This window comes from Amblyomma americanum, chromosome 7, assembly GCF_052857255.1.
Source record: "Amblyomma americanum isolate KBUSLIRL-KWMA chromosome 7, ASM5285725v1, whole genome shotgun sequence".
Classification (NCBI taxonomy): Eukaryota; Metazoa; Arthropoda; class Arachnida; order Ixodida; family Ixodidae; genus Amblyomma; species Amblyomma americanum.
The window spans coordinates 164244536-164264379 of NC_135503.1; the positions used below are offsets into that span (position 1 = coordinate 164244536).

The 19844-nt window shown below is 48.0% G+C and overlaps 1 protein-coding gene across 6 annotated transcripts in view; it reads right to left on the reverse strand.

Annotated features, from left to right (window-relative positions):
- LOC144096744 (uncharacterized) overlaps window positions 1-19844 on the reverse strand; it is a 135810-nt gene that overhangs the window by 17444 nt on the left and 98522 nt on the right. The window contains exon 16 of one of the 6 annotated variants that reach the window (XM_077629600.1): window positions 19421-19843. The exons of 4 other annotated variants lie outside the window; for them this stretch is intronic. In XM_077629600.1, the coding sequence (XP_077485726.1) occupies window positions 19820-19843 (24 nt within the window). In that variant the 3' untranslated portion in view covers window positions 19421-19819. Of the gene's footprint in view, window positions 1-19420; window position 19844 lie in introns of those variants that run through there. One more of the 6 variants, XM_077629601.1, reaches the window with a different exon arrangement.

Sequence of the window (19844 nt, forward strand, 5' to 3'; positions counted from 1 at the left end):
CGGTCTGTTTCCAAACCCGTGTCTGCACAGAGTAACACACAGAGCTCAGGAGCACTAAGAGCACAGCCATCTTTGAATTCCTTTTCAATGCTTAATATTAATACTAGAAGCATAGTAAATAAATTCGACGAACTTGAAAACCTCCTCTTCACACATGATCCTGACGCCGCTGTTCTAGCAGAAACATGGCTTCATGATGCAATTCCGAATGATGCAGTTATCACATCCGAGCATTACGAAATCGTTCGTCGCGACCGCACTTCAAGAGGGGGCGGTGTCGCTATTCTGATAAAGAAAGGCATCGACTATACGCTGATACCGCATCACACCAACACTGAAATGGTCTGGGTTGTTCTCCGTCTTTTTCAGCTTAGTCTTTTAATAGGTGTTATTTATCGACCACCGAATGCTGATACTTCTGTACTGGACAACTTGCACGACTTTTTAAATGAACATACAAAGCGCTACAGCCATGTTATCGTATGCGGCGATTTTAACTTGCCAAACATCAACTGGGATTCTCTGTGCGCTCAAACTTTGTGTGCTAACTCGGATGCTTTGCTCAGCATAGCTTTTAATTATAACTTAAACCAGGTTGTTCAGAAACCTACGCGCATTACAGCAAATACGAGTTCTCTTCTTGACCTGGTATTTATATCAGACCCTGTTAGTCAATTGGGCTTTTCGACAGATGTCTTTCCCGGAATATCAGACCATAAAGCGGTGCTCTTTAAAAGTGAATTGATGCGACCAGTAGTTGTTCATCAGGAAGGAAAAGCGTTTCGCGACTTTAACAATGCTCAGGATGAAAGCGTTCTAGATCAGCTTGAACTGACGTATGAATCCTTTGCTAAAAAATACACTGATGGGCGTACAAGTGTGAACGACTTGTGGTTAGAATTCAAAAGTACGGTTCATCAATGTATCAACAAGTACGTGCCGCTTAAACATAAGAAGCTGAAAATGGCGTGTCCCTGGATAACACGCGAGATCATACAGTTAAAACGTCGCGTGAAGCGCTTATCAAGGTCAAGCAACAAAGTTGGTGGTGCTTTGCCGGCTCTTCGGGCTGAACTGCGTTCAAAAATAAAATCTTCACGGTACCACTTTTTTAATGTCAAGATGCACAATTTTCTAAAAACTGACCCCCAAAAGTTCTGGAGGCATCTGTCACAGAAAAAAGACCCGGTTAACAAACTTCTCCTTAACAGCACAGTTGTTACCGACTCCCTCTGCTTAGCGACTGCCTTCAATGAGCACTTTTCCTCTGTATTCCTGAGTAACAGCAACTCAGTCTCCGAATCTCGAACTAGCCATTTCAATCTGCCAGACCTAATTATTAACGAGGAGGGTATTGTTTCGGCTCTATTGCAGTTGAACACAAAAAAATCCTCTGGACCAGACGATATTCCTAACGCTTTTCTGTACAGATATGCTGAGTGGTGCGCTAAATACCTTTTCATTATTTTTACTGAAAGTCTCAGGACAGGAGAAATTCCAAACGATTGGAAAACAGCAAAGGTGATACCCATTCACAAATCAGGAGACAAGCTTTGCGTGAAGAATTACAGGCCAATTTCTTTGTTATGTACGTCCAGTAAGGTGTTAGAACATTTTATTTTCAAGCACATAAGTTCATTCCTAGAGGGAAGCGGTTTTTTTATTGAAAGCCAGCACGGGTTTCGGCAAGGCTTGTCGACAGTGACGCAGCTTATTCATATCACAAATGAAATTATGATGTCACTTGACAATAATGGACAGGTAGATTTAATTTTCATTGACTTCGAAAAAGCGTTTGACCGGGTATCGCATGGCAATCTTTTGTTAAAAATAAGGTGGTGTTTAAATAATCGGCAAGTAGTACAATGGTTAGATTCCTATCTTACACAGCGGCATCAGTTTGTTCAACTATCTGAATCTCACTCCACAAAAGTGCCGGTACTTTCAGGAGTTCCCCAGGGCTCAGTCCTTGGGCCGCTTCTCTTCCTTATTTATTTGAACGACCTGTCCTTCAACTCACCCATACGCTGTCGGTTCTTCGCCGACGACTGTGTTATATACCATAGTATCACATCAGTCGAAGACCAGACACTCCTAGCCGAATACTTAACAGCAGTTTCCAGCTGGTGTTGTACTTGGCAAATGGGTATAAACAGTTCAAAATGCGGAAAAATGACAGTAACACGAAAGAAACAACCGCTCCAATGCACATACAAAATCAATGGCCTTCCGATCAACTCAGTGACTCAGGTGAAATATCTTGGGGTAACCATGACATCCAACCTGAACTGGAGCGTACACATCCAGTCCATTGTCTCAGCAGCGTCCAAAAAACTTCGATTATTAAAGCACCGCCTAAAGCATTGCACGAGCAAAACTAAACTGACAGCATACACATCACTTGTGCGTCCAGTGCTCGAATACGCCGACGCTGTATGGGATCCGCATACAAAAACGGATATAAAAAATCTTGAAGGCGTCCAGAGGAAAGCACTCCGGTTTATTTACCACGCTTATGGTCGGCAGGTCTCGGTGTCTGATTTGCTCAACAGATCTGGGCTTCCCACTCTTGAATCCCGTCGCAAGCAGCACCGACTAAAAATGTTGTTCAATATCATACATAATAAAACAAAACTGAATTTTCAGAGTTACATGCAATACAACACAACACGCCCCACCCGTAACAAACACGAAAGGACTATCTTGATGCCACGATGCCGAACAAAAGCATATTCTTGTTCCTTCTTTCCACGCACCATTTCCGAATGGAACCGACTGCCAAGCGATATCACCAACCTGGTATCTTCAGAATCCTTCTTGTCTGCTGTTTCGGCTCATGTATCGCAGTAGCGTGTCTAGTACACAGTGTATTTCGGTTTCCTTGTTTTTATTCTGTTCACTTAGACTGTTTGACGTCGGATGATTTGCCTGTACTTTTTTTTTTTTGCTTCCCGTTGGTCTTATTGAATTTTGTCCTCGTACTGTAATCGCCCTTTGTCGCTGTTATTTTGTTGTTGCCACTTTGTAATTTTTTTCCTTTGTGCACTCCTGCCCTGACCGCCAAAGGGCAGTCGGCAGTATTTATGAAATAAATAAATAAATAAATAAAAATAAATTATAAAGCTGGAGGGGTTGTACTCCTCTTTACAGCTGCACCACTTTTATAACCACTACACCATTTGTGATAATAAAAACTTTGCTCAGAGATCTCTGCATGAAGCTATGAATTCATTCTAGCAAATAAATTTTTTATTTTTTTTCCCAGCTCCATGAGCTTATTTGACAGTTCTCCACTGAAAAATCCTACTGTTTTCAAGGTACAAAGTGTTGCAGAGTGCTAATTAAACACAAAGACTCATGCCGGCAAGCCAGCCATGGCAATCTTCCAAGGTAGCCATGTACAACAATTCTTCAGGAAGCTAAGTTTAAAAGCACTATTTTACACTGCATTAAAGCAGAATAGTTGGTTCAGAAGCATCATGAAAACAGCGTGACCCAACACACACCGAAGCAGGAACGAAAGATGATACACAGCGCAGCGTAAGAAGTGAAACTGCTTCAGAAGCACGATGTGTTACACTTTATGTCAGAAAAAAAAGAGAGAACCTCAGACAGTGCGCTCTTCACAATGTATGCTCTTTTTTTTGTTTTTTTTCAGCTGTATTTTGGCAGTAGCTGTGCCTCTGTACAGAATGTCAGTGAATTAAAATATCAGCCTGGAGTGCTTTGCATCAGCTTGGTGTTCCTTCTTTCATCTGAACTTGTATTTTGCATGAATGCTCATTCGGAGTCTTCGGTCAGTTCTTGTAAATTCTCTCTTCTCCTGCACATTTCTCATGAGGAAGCAAACATGGCTATCATGCATCATTTGCATTGCAGTCTGTGTACTGTTTACATAAGAGCTAGAGAATGAATTAACACTGTTAAGTTCTAAGCCAGCATGGCACCCGTGGCACTGCTCGTATCATGCATGAAATGTGTAACCAGTGCAAATTAAAGGGACACTGAAGCAGTTTTTGTGAAAATTGGGCTTGCAGGGGCGTGCTACAGTTTTTCATGCTGTGTACTTGAATATTGAACCCAAAGTTAGCAAAAACAAGTGCGGGTTGACTTTTTAGCAGAAATATGCAGCCGATGCTGCAGGGCACACCGTGGGTCGCGCCGCCGTCTCTGATTGGTCAAGAGGTCATGACGTCACATTGAGGAGAGGAGAAGCTGCCGACATGGGTCTGGCGATGCATTTCGTGCAGGTAGCAGCTTTCCGCGGTGTTGTAAAAGTGATTAACACAACTATTCTTTCGCTGACATCCAAAGAAAAGGATAAACCTGTTCGTTCATTCCACTTATCTGAAACCAAAAAGGACGCAACCAAGAAATTCTATGCCTAGTCCAAGCATACGACATCGGGAAAGACCCGTAAGCATTCCAAGTGTAAAAGGAGTCAGAGAAACCTTGGCTCTTATTCACGAAAAAGAAGTGGTGCGAACAATACTTTAGCCAGTTACCACAATTGGATGTCTCTTGCCTTACCCGAAAGAGTGCTTTCTAAAGAAAAGGTTCAAGGTGTTGTGTACCAAATACCCTGTTCTGAGTGCCCAGCATTGTTATTTCACGGAAAGAATGAAGCAGCACAAAGGTGATGTCAAAGTGAGCGAAGCGCAGTGGCCCAGCACTGCGAGGCATGTGACCACAGGATAGACTTAGACGGAACTATTGTGCTGGAGACCAAGCCAAATCCATGCACAAGGCTGCTGCTTCAGTCAAGTCATGTTGAGCAGACGCCGGGAAATATTAATCGCTCCCACGCAGTAACTCCCTCTTCCCGGATGCACAGTTTCAGTTCAGTTACCTGGCGGTCAACTGTATGTGTTTAAAAGCACAGCTGCAACTCGCCTGCAATAATACCTTGACGAATAAATCGACTAAGGCTTCTAGAAATTCTTACCAGAATTTGGTCGGCGTTCATTAATCTCTTAAATTGACATCCAAAACCAGAGAGACCTCAGTCGGAACGTTTTCATTTTAATCGTGTAGTTGTTATTAGTGACGAGGCAGCAACGGGTGTAAAAGATGCTGCATATCAACAAATTCGATGCTTGCTTGCTTGGACGCGTCGAACCGAACATTGCTCAGCACACCCCACGAGGTCTGGCTGCGCCTGTGCTGAGGAGCCTCTATAAAACTTCTGTAAGGCACCAAGAGCATGTCAGGCACTCGCCATGCGGGAAAGCATCTCACAGAGCCACCATGACCTCAGAGTCTCAGACACATCAGTGGGCTCTTTTAATAGCCACTCCGCACGCGAATAATCGTGCCGCTAATGGGTTACGAAACGATTAGCACAGAGGCATGTAGTGTAAAAAAAGGAAACACGCAAATGCACCCACGCGTTGAAGCAGCCAGTCCGTCCCATCGCGGGGTCACTCTCCGAGGACCGGTCGCTGTCAACACTTCACGCAAAACTGCACACACAAGGGGAGCTGAACTCTCATAAAGCAATGAAATTACAATCGCAAGTAGCAGCCTTTACCTTCCTTTTTCTCTTTTAGAACAGGCGCGCTTCTTGGCGATGGTGACAAGCATCTCATATGCGAGAAAATCCAAGGAACGGTGTCATGGTTCAGCTGTGCCTCCTTGACAGAAAGCCCTATAGATCGCATTGGGGGCAAGCTCTGCAATGAAGCCGCTCTGACAAAAGTGCTTCGACCAGAGTACGCTTGCTTTGGCCTGCTTGAAATTCTCCCTCTTCAGAGCAGCGACCCACTGTGCTGCGAGCTTTTCATCTTGTGGGAAACCGTAGAAGACGACACAGTCACGGCAGTAGTTTGTGCACCCGAATGCAGAGCAGTGCCTCGAGTTTAACTTTGTGCTTGGACTCAGATGACACGTCTTGTACACCCGCAACGCACGCAGCATGAGGAAGAACGCACACAGCGCAAGAAATAAGCTCGCTGAAAACGAGCTCGGGTGGTTCGAAGCATCCCCAGCTCCTCAACGTGATGTCACATTGGCCGATATGGACGAGGTTTCCCTCTCCGCTGTTCTCCTCCCCTGTGCTCTAGTGGGACGCGGGAGATTTGAACGCCGCACTTTCAATTGGTGATTGCGCCAGTGTCTTAGTCAAAATTGGAAAAATAACTTCACAGACATGATCATCAATCTACTTCAGGATCCTAGAAGGTTATCAGATTTGTAAACTGCCTCAGTATCCCTTTAATGAGCCCCTGCCATATTCTGCTACCCTGAAGCAGAACGAGAGGTGCAGCCACCCCAGGCCTTTGTTATGCACCACTGTCATGCACTGGGAGGATTTTGCATTCCATTGCCACTGAAGTATGGCTCCATTGACCGAACCTCCTCGCCTCTGGGCCAGTGAATAAACATCAATGGTGATTAAGGAAAGCATGCTTGTACACTTTGCATTATATTTGTATCCCTCACCATGGGCTATATTTTTACCTTGAATGCCCTGAGTTTTTACAGTGGCAAGAAGTTTTGTACTATCACTAGGACGCATGTAGACCACAGTTATGTTCAGTGGTGGCCAAGGGTCTTCGGCCATACTGTCTGCTTTTGAGCGGCATGTTGAGCCTTCACTGCAACCTGAAAGACCAAAAGTGCCTCCTTGAAAAGCTCAAGAGTAGGAACAAGGGTTCTTCTTGCCTGGGAGAAGTTTATGCTTTATGGATTGCCTTGAATGCTCCACTACCTGGCACAAAAGGAAACCAATGGCTTGACTAGGGGCAGGGTGCACACACATGGTCTGTCCTGAAAGTAAGGAGATAAGTCGTGGCGTTGCGTGCACTTGATTTATTGGTAGACCGGTTTAAGGGGAAAGTGGGGGATATCCAGCTTCAAAATGTGGCTGAGTCAGGTGCCTTCGAACCCGCTAAGCGAGTGGATATGCTCAAGAGGGTACCCCTGTTTCATCGCTGCGTTAAGGAAACAGTCGAGTGAACGCCACATGCTGAAGCTTTGTGTTAAAAGGAAGTCCCCTACTGGAGCGCTCCACATAATGAAGAAAGCATATGACAATGATGCAATGTGCAGATTGCAAGTGTTCAAATGGCACAACGCCTTTACAGACGGCCGAGAAGATGTCCACGACAAGGGCTCCTGTCGAATGGTTATGGGCGATAACGTTGAACGTGTGCTTGCTTAAGTCAACACTGATCGGCATTCAAGTGTCCGTATTATTGAAGAAGAGCTAGGGATTCTGAAAACGCAAGTTTGTGAAGTTGTCACTGAACACTGCAAAGGTGCAGTGTGTGCAAAACTCGTGCTGCGAATTTTGAACACTGTGCAGTTGGGGACCCGAATGACTGTTTCTGCTGAATTATTGCAACTAGTCAACAGTGACTGAAGCTGTCTCACGCAAACTGGAGACGAAACGCGGGCGTAGTATGACCCAGAAACCAAAAGAGAACGCACAGAGTGGCCACTGCGAGCTCTGTCAAACGCACTCAGAGCGGAACACCAGGAAGGCGCAGATGTCCAAATGCAAAGTGAAAATACATGTTGATTGGGTTTTATGACTGCAAGGGAATTGTCCATAAGGAATTTGTTGCCTCCTGGTCGCAGTAAATACAATGTTATACGTTGAGGTTCTCCAGAGACAGACGCCTGCATCGAGAGATCGCAACATTGTGGGTTCTGCACCACCACAGCGCTCCGTCGCACATGTTGCTCGCTGTCAAGGAGGTTTCAACTGGACAAGGCATTTCCCCGCTTCCCCAGCCACCATACAGCCCTGACCTCTCTCCCTTCCAAGGTTGAAGTGCATGTTGGATGCCCAAAGGGTCAGAACGAAGAGGCTCGACGAGATTCCAGGCATGGACTTCCAGGACACTTACAAACCACGGCAAATTCGTTGGACTTGCTGTATTGATGCAACAGGTTCCAATTTTGTAGAATGCCAGGTGCATTAAAGATTTTACCGAATGAAGCGTGTTTTTTACACTCAGTCTCCTTATTTTCAGGATAGACCCTGTACTCTGGGATGAAATATGCATGGACAGCAAGCGGTGAGCTATCAAAATCTTGGTAAGGGCTAGTCAGTGGTTCATCTTAAGTGAGAGTAGTGCAGTGCAGGAAACAGGGACAGAAAGAGAAGACACAAACAACAGGACTGGCACTGACTAACGACTGAAATCTTAATGAAAACGGCAGGGCTTTATATGCAAACAGGGCATCACATGGCCAAGTAAATAATGAATTGGCACAAGATTGTTCAATCAGCGTCAAACCCACTGAAACGTTCATACAGAAGGCGTGATCAAACGTACAGCTCTAAAATCACGGGATGGCTTGTGCAACTAGTACTCAAAAAGTGGATGACTCATGAAAAAGAACCGAACAAGAAGTCATATCGTGGCAAAAGTTGAGTCAAGAAAAAAGGTCATATCATAACAACAAAAGAATATAACCCCGGCAACAACAACAGAGGAAGTCATTAAGTGTAGCAAAAGCAGAGTCAAACTAGTAAACGCAAAACAACGGAAGAACACCCGAAGAGAACCCCAGCAACTACAGAAGTAAAAAAAAAAACGTAGCAAAAGCAGTGTCAAAGCAAACAGTAAGAAAAAAACAAGGCAACCAGCAAAGGGAAACCTAAAAGCACAGAGGTGGGGCTAGCCAATGCTACCTTTCAGGAACCCAATTTCTTTCTTGGATAAGGCAATCGATGGCTTGCTTATGCATCAGTCACCTCGCCTGGATATGAGCCAGGCCTCGATCAGTCAGACCGACTTCAAGTGCGAGCCTCTGTTTGGGGAGTCCGAAATAAGAACCAGAGCGAGGGACCAACGCCAGAGGGAGGTGATCGAGGCCTGGCTTTCCACCATCAGCCTGTCTTTCAACCATAGCACACAACCTTTTAAGTGTAAGACTGGCCTTCGGCTTCAGAATCTTCAGAGGCTGGCGCTCAACGAAGAAGACGACGAGAAGCGCCGAACGCTCCGAAGCTCGAGCGCCGAACGCTCGGTCCCTCGTGCGTGCTCTGGACTGAGCGCTGCCGCTGGTCTGTGCCTGGACTGTACCACTGGTTGTTCGCGGATAGGAAAGCGTCCCCCAGGTGCAAAGGCTGCCAAATTAAAGAGGAAAAAAATTAACCCGTCGCGACGAAGGGGTTAATAACGTATGATGTCAAAATAGAGGGCACGCACAGTTAATTCCATCCTATGTGCTCTTCACATGTATTCTATATTGTCTCTTTCAGTCTAAGGAGTCAAACGTTTTCTTATTAAAAATACAATAAAATGTAATAAGTTCCTTATTACAAGTGGTGGAGGTGCCAACGATCCCCTCGCCCTGGAGCTTCGCACCTGCGCATTGCCCACCACCTCTGCAATGCCAAAGCTTCGATGAGCTGCGCAAACAGCGCCTTTCTACCCAGCGTGCAGGCTTTCAGGAGGCCACACTTTCCAGCTTGGCTCTTCCAGGGGACGGTACTCTGGACCAATCGTCGCTCCTCCAGCGCATCCAGGAGTTTGCACGTGAGGAAGTCGCACGCCAGCTATCTTTGTCTACTTGCCCGCCTACGCCTGCGCCGTCGCTCACTCCCAACCTACAGCGTGTTATCGAGGAGCAGGTCGCTTAAGTCCTGCCACCTCCTCCTCAGCCACCTCTGATCGCAGCTCCTCTGACGTACGCCGATGCCGTGGTGCAGTAGCGGCCCTCACCAGCTGCTCCTGTCTACAGGCCACCTACCCGGCAGTTAGAACCCCAGCGACCTGCAATCCCACCTTACCGTCCGGTTGCCCGCCCCCGATCACACCTGCAGTCACTCAACCCCTGGCGCACACAAGACAACCGCCCTACTTGCTACGTCTGTGGCATCGCTGGCCACGTGGTTCGGTTGTGTCGCAGTCGTGACCGTGCACCGACCATACGATTATAGGCGTGAGCCGACGTACGACCTTCCGCCGTCGTCCTCGCCTGCATCACACGAGCCGCTTCCGGATTCTTCTTCTCCCAGTTACCATCCCCGCTCCCACTGCTCGCCGTCTCCTGCCCGCCGTTCACGTTCTCCGATGCTCCTCCGCCGCCAAACCGCCGTCCATGCGGAAAACTAACAGCCGCAGTTCCGGAGGCAAGAAATGCGTCGCCAGCAACTCACTCAAGACCTGTTTCTGTGCCTGCCAATATTATTACAGTGTTCGTTGAGGGAGTCGCCGTCAAAGCACTTGTTGACACTGGTGCAGCCGTTTTCGTTCTCAGTCACACCCTCTGTAGCAGACTCAAAAAAGTGACGACGCCCCTTCCTCCCGTTTCTCTCCGAGCCGCCAGCGCTCAGGACATTCACCCGTTAGCCGCCTGCACCGCCCGCCTGCTCATCGAGAACGTTCCCTACACAATCAAGCTCATCGTCCTCGCCCACTCCTCTCATGACGTTATCCTTGGTTGGGACTCCCTCTCCTCACATCACGCCGTTATTGACTGCGCCCATGCTCCGCTTGACTTGTCACCCTACAGTGACGCCCCCTTGGACGTAACTGGTGCTGCTGCCGCTACTGTGGTCGTCTCAGAGGACACAGACGTTCCGCCTTTCTCGTCAGTGCTGGTGCCTCTTTCTTGTGCTGCTCTCTCAGATGCAACTGTCACTTTACCCCCTCTTTACGATACGCTGACCAGAAGTCTGTTTTGCTACCTCATGCCGTGCTGACAATTATTCGTGGCTCCAGCGCTATTTATGTGGCCAACCCGTTCTCCTGCACTACCACTTCAATCGCTTGGTAGTGTTGCCTTTCTCGATCCCGCCGCAGCATACCCCCTCGCTGATAGCATGGCCGGCCTTCACGTTGGCGCTATTACACCTGTTCCCATCACCAATCAGTCTTCTGTCGATATTTTTCACCGTTCCGTCAACGTCACCCTGATGTCTACCCAACGAGACCAACTTGCCGCCGTTCTGCACCGTTTTCAAGCTTCGTTTGACTACCAGCAACCTTCCTTGGGCCACACCACCACCGTTACCCACTGTATTGACACTGGAATCCATGCCCCTTTGCGCCAATGTCCGTACCACGTGTCAGCCGCTGAGCGCCGCATCACTGACGAGCAGATGACCGACATGCTCAAGGGCCACGTGATACAGCCGTCGCACAGCCCATGGGCATCGCCAGTGGTCCTGGTCAAGAAAAAAGACGGTTCCATCCGGTTCTGGATGGACTACCGTCGTCTGAACAAGATTACACGCAAGGACGTTTACCCTCTCCCCCGTTTCGACGATGTCCTCGACTGCCTGCAGGGCTCTGAGTTCTTTTCTTCATTGGACTTGAGCTCCGGTTACTGGCAGGTGCCGATGGTGAAGGCCAATCGCCCAAAAACTGCATTCGTCACACCCGACGGGCTCTACGAATTTAATGTCATGCCCTTCCGCCTCTGCAATGCACCCGCCACACTGGAGCGCATGATGGACAACATACTTCGAGGGCTCAAATGGCACACATGCCTTTGTTATCTAGACGACGTTGTTATCTTTTCCCCGGACTTTTCGTCTCACCTCCAGCGCCTCGAGACTGTTCTTAACTGCCTGGCCGACGCTGGCCTCCAACCCAATTTGAAAAAGTGCCGCTTCAGAGCTCGGCAGCTCACTATTCTCGGACATGTCGTGTCGCAGGATGGCGTGCTGCCGGATCCGGCCAAGTTGCGAGCTGTGGCCGAATTTCCGAAGCCCACTTCTGTAAAGACCTCCGCAGCTTCATCGGTCTCTGCTCCTACTTTCGCCGCTTTGTCCGCTATTTCGCCACTATCATCGACCCCCTGACCAAGCTCCTTTCCAGCCACGATCTTTCGGCCTGGTCGCCAGCCTGTGATGAAGCGTTTACGACACTCCGTCGCCTCCTGACCACTCCACCAATTCTGTGTCACTTAGACCCTCGTTCTCTGACGGAACTCCACACCGATGCGAGCGGCGTCGGCCTCGGTGCAAGCAAGGCTTTGACGAATACGTTGTCGCTTACGCTAGCCGGACATTCACAAAAGCTGAAGCCAACTATTCTGTCACTGAGAAGGAGTGTTTAGCCATCCTTTGGGCGATCGTCAAATTTCGCCACTACCTGTATGGGCGACCTTTTGATGTTGTCACTGATCACCACACCCTCTGCTGGTCTCCTCTTTGAAAGGTCCCTCTGGTCGACTGGTGCACTGGGCTCTGCGACTCCAAGAGTACGACATTCATGTTATCTATCGTTCCGGCTGCAAACATGCCGATGCTGATGCCCTCTCATGTTCCCCTGTACCATCTGAGGCAGTGCCTTGTATATCGGCCCTGCCTTCTTTGACATTTGAGTCTGCTGATTTGGCTTCCGAGCAATGCAAAGACCCGTGGCTAACTTGCCTCTTAGATCTCTTATCTGGCCAATTTTCTTGACCTCCTTCCCATGCTCTCTGTCGTCAGATCCACCATTTTGCCATCCGAGACGAGCTTCTTTACCGCCGCAACTACCTCCCGGATGGTCACAAGTGGCTTCTCGTCATTCCGACACATCTGCGCTCCTTCATTTGCTCTTCCTACCAAGATGATCCGCAGTGTGCACATGCCGGACTCTTGAAGACCGTCACCCATCTACGACTGGCGTGGGATGGCCTGTTATATCCGCCAGTTCGTTCAGTCCTGCACCGAATGCCAGCGTCGAAAACATCCACCTCGCCGACCCGCCGCTCCTATGCAGTCGCTGCCTTGCCCAGCGCAGCCTTTCGAGCGTGTTGGCATCGACCTCTACGGCCCTCTTCCCAGCACATCAACCAGGAACCGCTGGATCATTGTTGCCATCGACCACCTTACACGCTACGCTGAAACGTCAACTTTACCATCCGCTACAGACCACGACATTGCATCCCTTCATTCTCCATCGCATCATTCTTCGCCATGGTGCGCCCAAGGAGCTGCTCAGTGATAGAGGTCCGGCCTTCCTCTCAGAAGTTGTAGAAGCTCTCCTTCAGGAATGCAACGTTGTTCACCGCACCAGCTCCGCCTACCATCCCCAGACAAATGGCATGGTTGAGTGTTTTAATCGCACCCTCAGCAACATGCTGGCCATGTATGTTGCTTCCGACCATTGTAACTGGGACCGCGTTCTCCCTTTTGTCACATACGCTTATAACTTCGCTGCTCAAGCCACCACCGGATTCTCTCCATACTTTTTTCTTTCTCTCCTGTACGGCCGTGAGCCTTCTTGCACAATGGACACCATTCTACCTTACCGCCCTGATGCTTCCGAAGTTACAACTCTATCTCCAGCCGCAACTTATGCCGAAGAATGCCGACAGCATGCCTGGTCCTTCACTTCTCACGCCCAGCAGCAGCAGAAAAGCACCCCGTGATCCCCCTGCACTTCCTCCCGCTTACCTTCCTGAGTGTTTGGTCTGGCTCTGGGTACCCTCCTCAGGTCCCGGCCTTTCCTCCAAACTTGTTAGCAAGTACCAGGGACCCTACCTTTTCCTCCAAACTTGTTAGCAAGTACCAGGGACCCTACCGTATTCTTCAGCAGACATCCCCCGTCAATTACCTCATTGAACCCCTTCCGCCATCCCCTGATCGTCGTCGCCGAGGCCGCGAAATTGTCCACACGACCCGCCTCAAACCATACTACGACCCCGCGAACGTCACATCGCCCTAGGCCGCCAGGATGGCACCTTTTTGTCCAGGGGAAATTGTAAGACTGGGCTTCGGCTTTAGAATCTTCAGAGGCTGGCGCTCAACGAAGAAGACGACGAGAAGCGCCGAACGCTCCGAAGCTCGTGCGCCGAACGCTCGGTCCCTCGTGCGTGCTCTGGACTGAACGCTGCCGCTAGTGTGTGTCTGGACTGTACCGCGGGTTGTTCGCGACACTGTGCTTTGCAAGACGTTCCTTATTACACAAGTCTTTTAGGAGCTGAAAATACAACCCCTATTTTATACCTGTTCGCCACTTTTTTCAGGTTATGTGAAAGGCGGTGTACATACGGGAGAACTGAGCCTAACTGAGTATGCTAGTACATTGGAGGCTAATAAACCTACTAATCTAGTCGATCATGTTAGAGACTGCAAATATTGCATCCCTACTTTTCATCACAGTGATGTATTGTACAGTCACCCAACGCAGTTAACTAGGGAGATTATGGAGGCTTTCTACATAAAGAAAAAAAACTAGATTGTGCGTTAGCAGCCCGTCGGTTTGCCTGCATGACAGTGAAGTTTGTTTCTTCGATTCCACGTAGCTACACGTTTGTTTGCTTTATCTTGTTTGTTTGCGCTCTTTATATTCCTTGCTTCCAGTGATTAAACCTTCAGTTGTGAGTTAGCGCTGGTCCTGTTGTATTCTTTCCTTGTCCTCATCTTTTGCGCTATTCTTGCTTAGGTATGTTTCACCAACTCGCCCGTCTTGCCATCGTGAAATATGTTAGGTAAGGCTAAGACTAATTAGTATAATTAGTGATGTCATCATATGAGCATGACGTCATACCAGTTCACGTGACAGCGATGTATTGTGCCATCAAACCTAGACACGTGACGATGCTGTAATAAAACATCACACCTACTCATGTGACAGCTATGTAATTTATTGTCATACCAGGCCCCCATCCACCCTCCTTCCGCCCCCATTTCAAGATCCATATGGTCCCACATTATTACACATGTGCGCATGACGCATTACAAAGAGTGCCCACAACCCAGTCCACATTAATGACATTCGGTTTGTCCAACACGCAAACGCGCCAGTTCTCATACTGCAAAGATCTCATCTCATACATACTGCAAAGATCATGCAACGACACATGCCTTTTGACTCTCGAGAAGATGGCGATGATCATGATGCTAACAGTGTATCCTTTTGAGCCTGGGGAAGCCTGATATACCGCTACCAAATTAAGAGTTGCCACGATACTGATTAAATATTGTACATTACCCAGCTACCGAAGACAATTATTGAGCGGGAGAATAGGAATACCTGCAGCTAATAATTAGGGATGATGATATTGATGTTCCTGGGAGGTCAAGACCCTCCCCCGTTTCTGCCACTTCCCTCCAGGTGGCGATGGTAATGGTTTCAAAATCCTAGAAATTCTCCGATGACTCAATGATGCCGTGGCATTTTGAAAGAAAGGGCTAGATTGCGTTTTTGAACACTGTGCCAACTATTAAAATCACACGGGTCAAAACAACTGGCCTAGAGTGGGCAGCGTGAACCGCTCTCTCTGTCAAGAGCACCATGGCTCTCCGCTCAAATTTTTCCGCAGCGAATCTTTTTCTGAGCCTCCCCCGCCATGCCGGGAAACAAAACCGCCTCAACAGAATTCTGGGTACCATTTCATCAACCAGTCTGAGACAAGCTGCTTTAAGTCAATCACTTGTTTTCCTTCAAAACTCAACTAATCAATGGTACGCCAGCATCCTCGACGTTTTTTACCCGCGAGCATTGCTTGAGCATTCTGCGAAGCCGTTTAAAGTGTACGATGAGTTTCTGCAAAATAGTTCAAGGAAAGATAACGTGTAGCGCCCGGTCGTCTGCAAAGGCAGGCCACCAACCTAACTGATCCCATACGAGAAAAGTAAAAAAAGAAAGATTAGAAACATACAAACAAAAACCGCACACTAAAACAGAAGCGAACAACAGTGTGCCCCATTAAACGTCGTATTAGAAGGTTTGAAAGTGCGACTCAGCAGCACAGCACCACCTCACTGCTTAAGGCCCTCTCGGCCTACCTCCACCGAGTCCTATCGCCCCTGACAGCCAACTCATCAATGCACGTGTGCAACTCCAGCCACTTCGTCGAACGTCTTTCCCACGTACAACTGGAAGCGTACGAGTGCATAGTTTCATTCGATGTGGTGTCACTCTTTACCAGCGTTCCTGTGCCCTTTGCCGTATCCGCTGCGAAGCAAGCCCTCGAAGCGGACGCTGACGTAGGTACCAGGATGAGCCTGAACCCAGAAGAACTCTGCCAGCTTTTGGAGTTTTGCTTAAGCAGCACAGCTGTTTCCTTCAAAGGAGAATTTTATAAGCAGACCACTGCCATGGGCACCGCGATCTCGGTGACTGCTGCCAACCTGACGATGGAGGCCATCGAAGAGAAAGCACTGATGTCGTTCCAGGAAAAACCAAAAGTTTTCACTCGTTACACTGACCTGTTTCTGCATTCTGAAGACATTGCAGGTCGAAAATCTCCTTGCACGCCTCAACTCAGTCGAGCCTTCTATTCAGTTCACAATAGAACGAGAAGTGAACAACACTTTACCGTTCCTAGACGTCTTCATAAGATGAAAAGGGGCAGATCTAAAGTTCGGTGTCTATAGAAAGCCAACCCAACACTTTACCATTCCTAGACGTCTTCATAAGATGAAAAGGGGCAGATCTAAAGTTCGGTGTCTATAGGAAGCCAACCCATCATGGCCACTACCTAAATTTTAATTCCAACCATCCTACTAGCCACAATGGATCTGTCGTCTCCTCTCTCCTGAGAAGAGCAAAGTTAATCTGCTCCTCCGAAGTGGAGAAAAATGCAGGAGAAGCCACCGTTCTCACCGACCAACAGAAGAATGGCTACACACGTGGCTTTATTCAATGCATCGGTCGCCGTCAAGCTCGGAAGACAAGGGGACCAGCCAACAAACAATGAAACAACAAAGCGCGCGCGTTGTGCTTCTATATGTGAGGGGAACCAGCGAGGCACTTGCACGCATTCTCGGAAAACATGGAATCCACGTGGCTCACAAACCTGTTTCGACAATAAGCCGCTTCTTACCACGACCGAAAGACCGCGTCCCCAGAGAAAAACAACCGGTTGTCGACTACAAAATCCCATGCTCAGAGTGCCCGGCTTCATACATCGGCGAAACAAAAAACCTGCACCCAAGAATAAGGCAACACAAAAATGACATCCGGCTAATCAATTCTAAGTCTAACCCCCTCACCGAACACTGCGAGTGTGCCGACCACCGGATAGCCTTCGAGGATGTGAGCGTCTTGGCCGTGGAACCAAACCTGTTCAAGAGGCAACATGTGGAGTCATGGCACATCCGGTTCACAAAGGAGGCCATGAATAAGACTCCAGGAACACTCCCCTCCGCGTAACTTAGTAGACTGTGCCATGTGCCAACAAAGGGAGAGCGAAGGCAGCAACCCGCCGCTGCTGCTGGTACACTTTAGTCACCCCTGAAGAAGGGACCGAATTGGTCCCGAAACGTTGGGTAAAGTTAAAAAAAATTGGTTGGCGTCAGTTTTCTCTCAAATAAATGAAGAACTCAACCAGACAGACTTCCGTAGAAGATGTTTTCGTTCAAGAATGTAATCAGTTCTATTCACACATCTTCATTTAAAAAAAAAGGAAAAGGAAGCAGCTACCATATCACCATATATTCATTATAGTTTGCATTTTTTCGCCGCTGTAACATATGCTGGTGCGTTCACCTCGTGTTGCAGTGTTTCGGCATAATATTGAATTTTCGAGAAGAAACAAGGGACCAAACCGGAGACCAAAAGAGAGGTCATTCGGAAAGCTTAAAAAGTGAAATTATATTTGCATCTGCTTGCATTACGGAACGGGAATATACAGAATTAGTGCGAGCTTCGAAAGGGAACGTCTCCGATCAGAAGCTTTGACGGTGTTATACAGGTTTTTCTGGCTTCGTCCTTTTTTAATCAAATTGGCAGGTGTCTTTGTTAGGACAGCCTGAGTCATATTCTCTCGCCTGTGCCGGCTACTCCAGTTTCTGTTAAGTCAGCTTGTAATGTGCAGCAGGGTCCCCTTTATTCGACTGCAAGGCAAGAGCCATGACGTAAGTGCCGGCAACAAGCATGAACACAAAGCAGTCTTGCTTGTGGCCATCCGCGCTGTGATGAATTTATTGCGTGCTTGTTGGACCGAACTTATTTGTTTGCGGCATCAAACAAAGCTACAGGATTCTCAGAATTGTTTTTAACTGAAAAACTTCTTAATCACTTTTTGCTTTTTTTTTTGTTTCTTTTCTGAGGTCGAGCAGCCGACCTCAACCTCACAATTTGAGGCTGAGGTGAGGTTGAGTGAGGTCAGCAGTGGCCTCAGGAAATGTAAGCAGGGCGTCTAAGGAGACCTCAACCTCAACTGATGAGGTTGAGGTTGAGTAAGGTCGACACATTCTTTTTGAGGTTGAAGTGAGCTCCAGATTTTTAAGGTCAAATGCCCACCTCTGGTAATCGCTGACCTTGGGCGCCCAGCACGTTCATCGTCTTCCACACTGTCCCTTCCCCTCGAAAACCGCTTATGCCATTCAAACACATGCGCACGAGAGAAAGTTTATCTCCATAAGCCTCAGTTAACATTTGAAATGATGATGAATTTTTATGGCGCAAGGGCAGCTTTGGCCAAAGAGCGCCATGGCACAAGGTAGTTTTTCATTGCACAAGGTGGGGTCAGAGACCCATTTCCCAAGCTTTTCACACCCTAAGGAAGCCGAGCACCAGGCAGGGGAAAACTTGCACTCATTGTATCATCGGTGGATACCCGGCGGCACTGGGGATCGAACCCCGCACCTCCCGCATGCGAGGCGGATGCTCAAGCCACTAGGCCGCCGTTGCGGTACACATTTGAAATGTTTCCGTGGCTGATTTCTAAAGTTTCACAAGAAACTTGATGTTGATTCACTGTTCGGTTTTTACATCAGAGATTTTTCCGGCAGAATGCAGTTGCACGTGTTCACTTAACGACGCAGCGCTCCCAAATGGCGTGATCAGTTTCATCGAAACTGGCTGCGTGAATAGAGGTGGCGTGTGGGATGACGTCAGCAAAACAGTTGTTGCCAACTCCACTCTTTATTCAAGCTACACACTTAGTCTCGTTTCTTTTGTGTCACACCTCGTATTCTTGCACTGTCATTTGCAAACGTTTCCAGTGAGGATTCACTCGAGGAGAGGATCAGCGGATCGCTGTGCCAAAGCCTAAACCCACATCCACCTATGGTTGAAATACCGCACCAGCTGCGCTCAAAAATTGGATTACCAAGAACCAAAATATGTGTTGTGTTGTATTGGGTTCTAGGGCATATAGGCAACTAAGGCCATCATGTGGCAAGCTCGAAGTATAGGAGAAATTTTCTGGATAATTTTATAGAAATGTGAAAAATCGTCGGTGGTGTCGAGTGTCTAAAATTTAGAACTGCCCCGTGATGACAAAGGAAAAAAATTTTAGAAATTGGCATTATTAAAAGCTTTAAGGGGGTTGGGTAACCTCAGTGGCCATCCATGCCTGGGCAAGGATCTTGAGGCTCCCAACCAATCCACTAAAGATCTCAGGCCTTTCTAAGGAATGAGAAATTGCTGAGGTTTATCAGGCGAAGCACTGGGTCACGATTTACATTTTTTGAAGAAAACCTCCTTCAGTTAAAAAATCTAAAAACATAAGCCATGTCAACGACTGCATTATCACCTGGGAGGTGAAAAAGGATGCATTGATTATAAAATGAAGAAAAGCATTTATTTGTTTAATTTTCACAGTTCCGAGCATGTACAAACTAGGAATAATATGGGTTTTACTTGTGTTCTGGGCCTGTTATGAGGGCTCTGTCTGTCTTTCGCTCAACAGAGCTGTTTCGCTGCTGCAAGGCGGGCGGACTGGGAGTTACATCAATCACCTCGCCAGAGGTGCTGGAGGACCACGAAGCTGCGGATGTCTGATTTCCAGGCCTCCTTCGGTGGGGGGAAGTCCTGCGGGATGCTGATCCATGGACTGGCGCTGCCTGCTTTGGCAATGGCCGGGCAGCCTTCGCTGTCCGTGCCTGGGGCGTGGATGGCCCTGCCGTAGGCTTGGTGGAAGTGGCCTCGCCAGGTGCCGGAGTGCTGTGTGGTGCTACGCCCCCTGCTCACATCAGCGAAATTTGGTTTTGC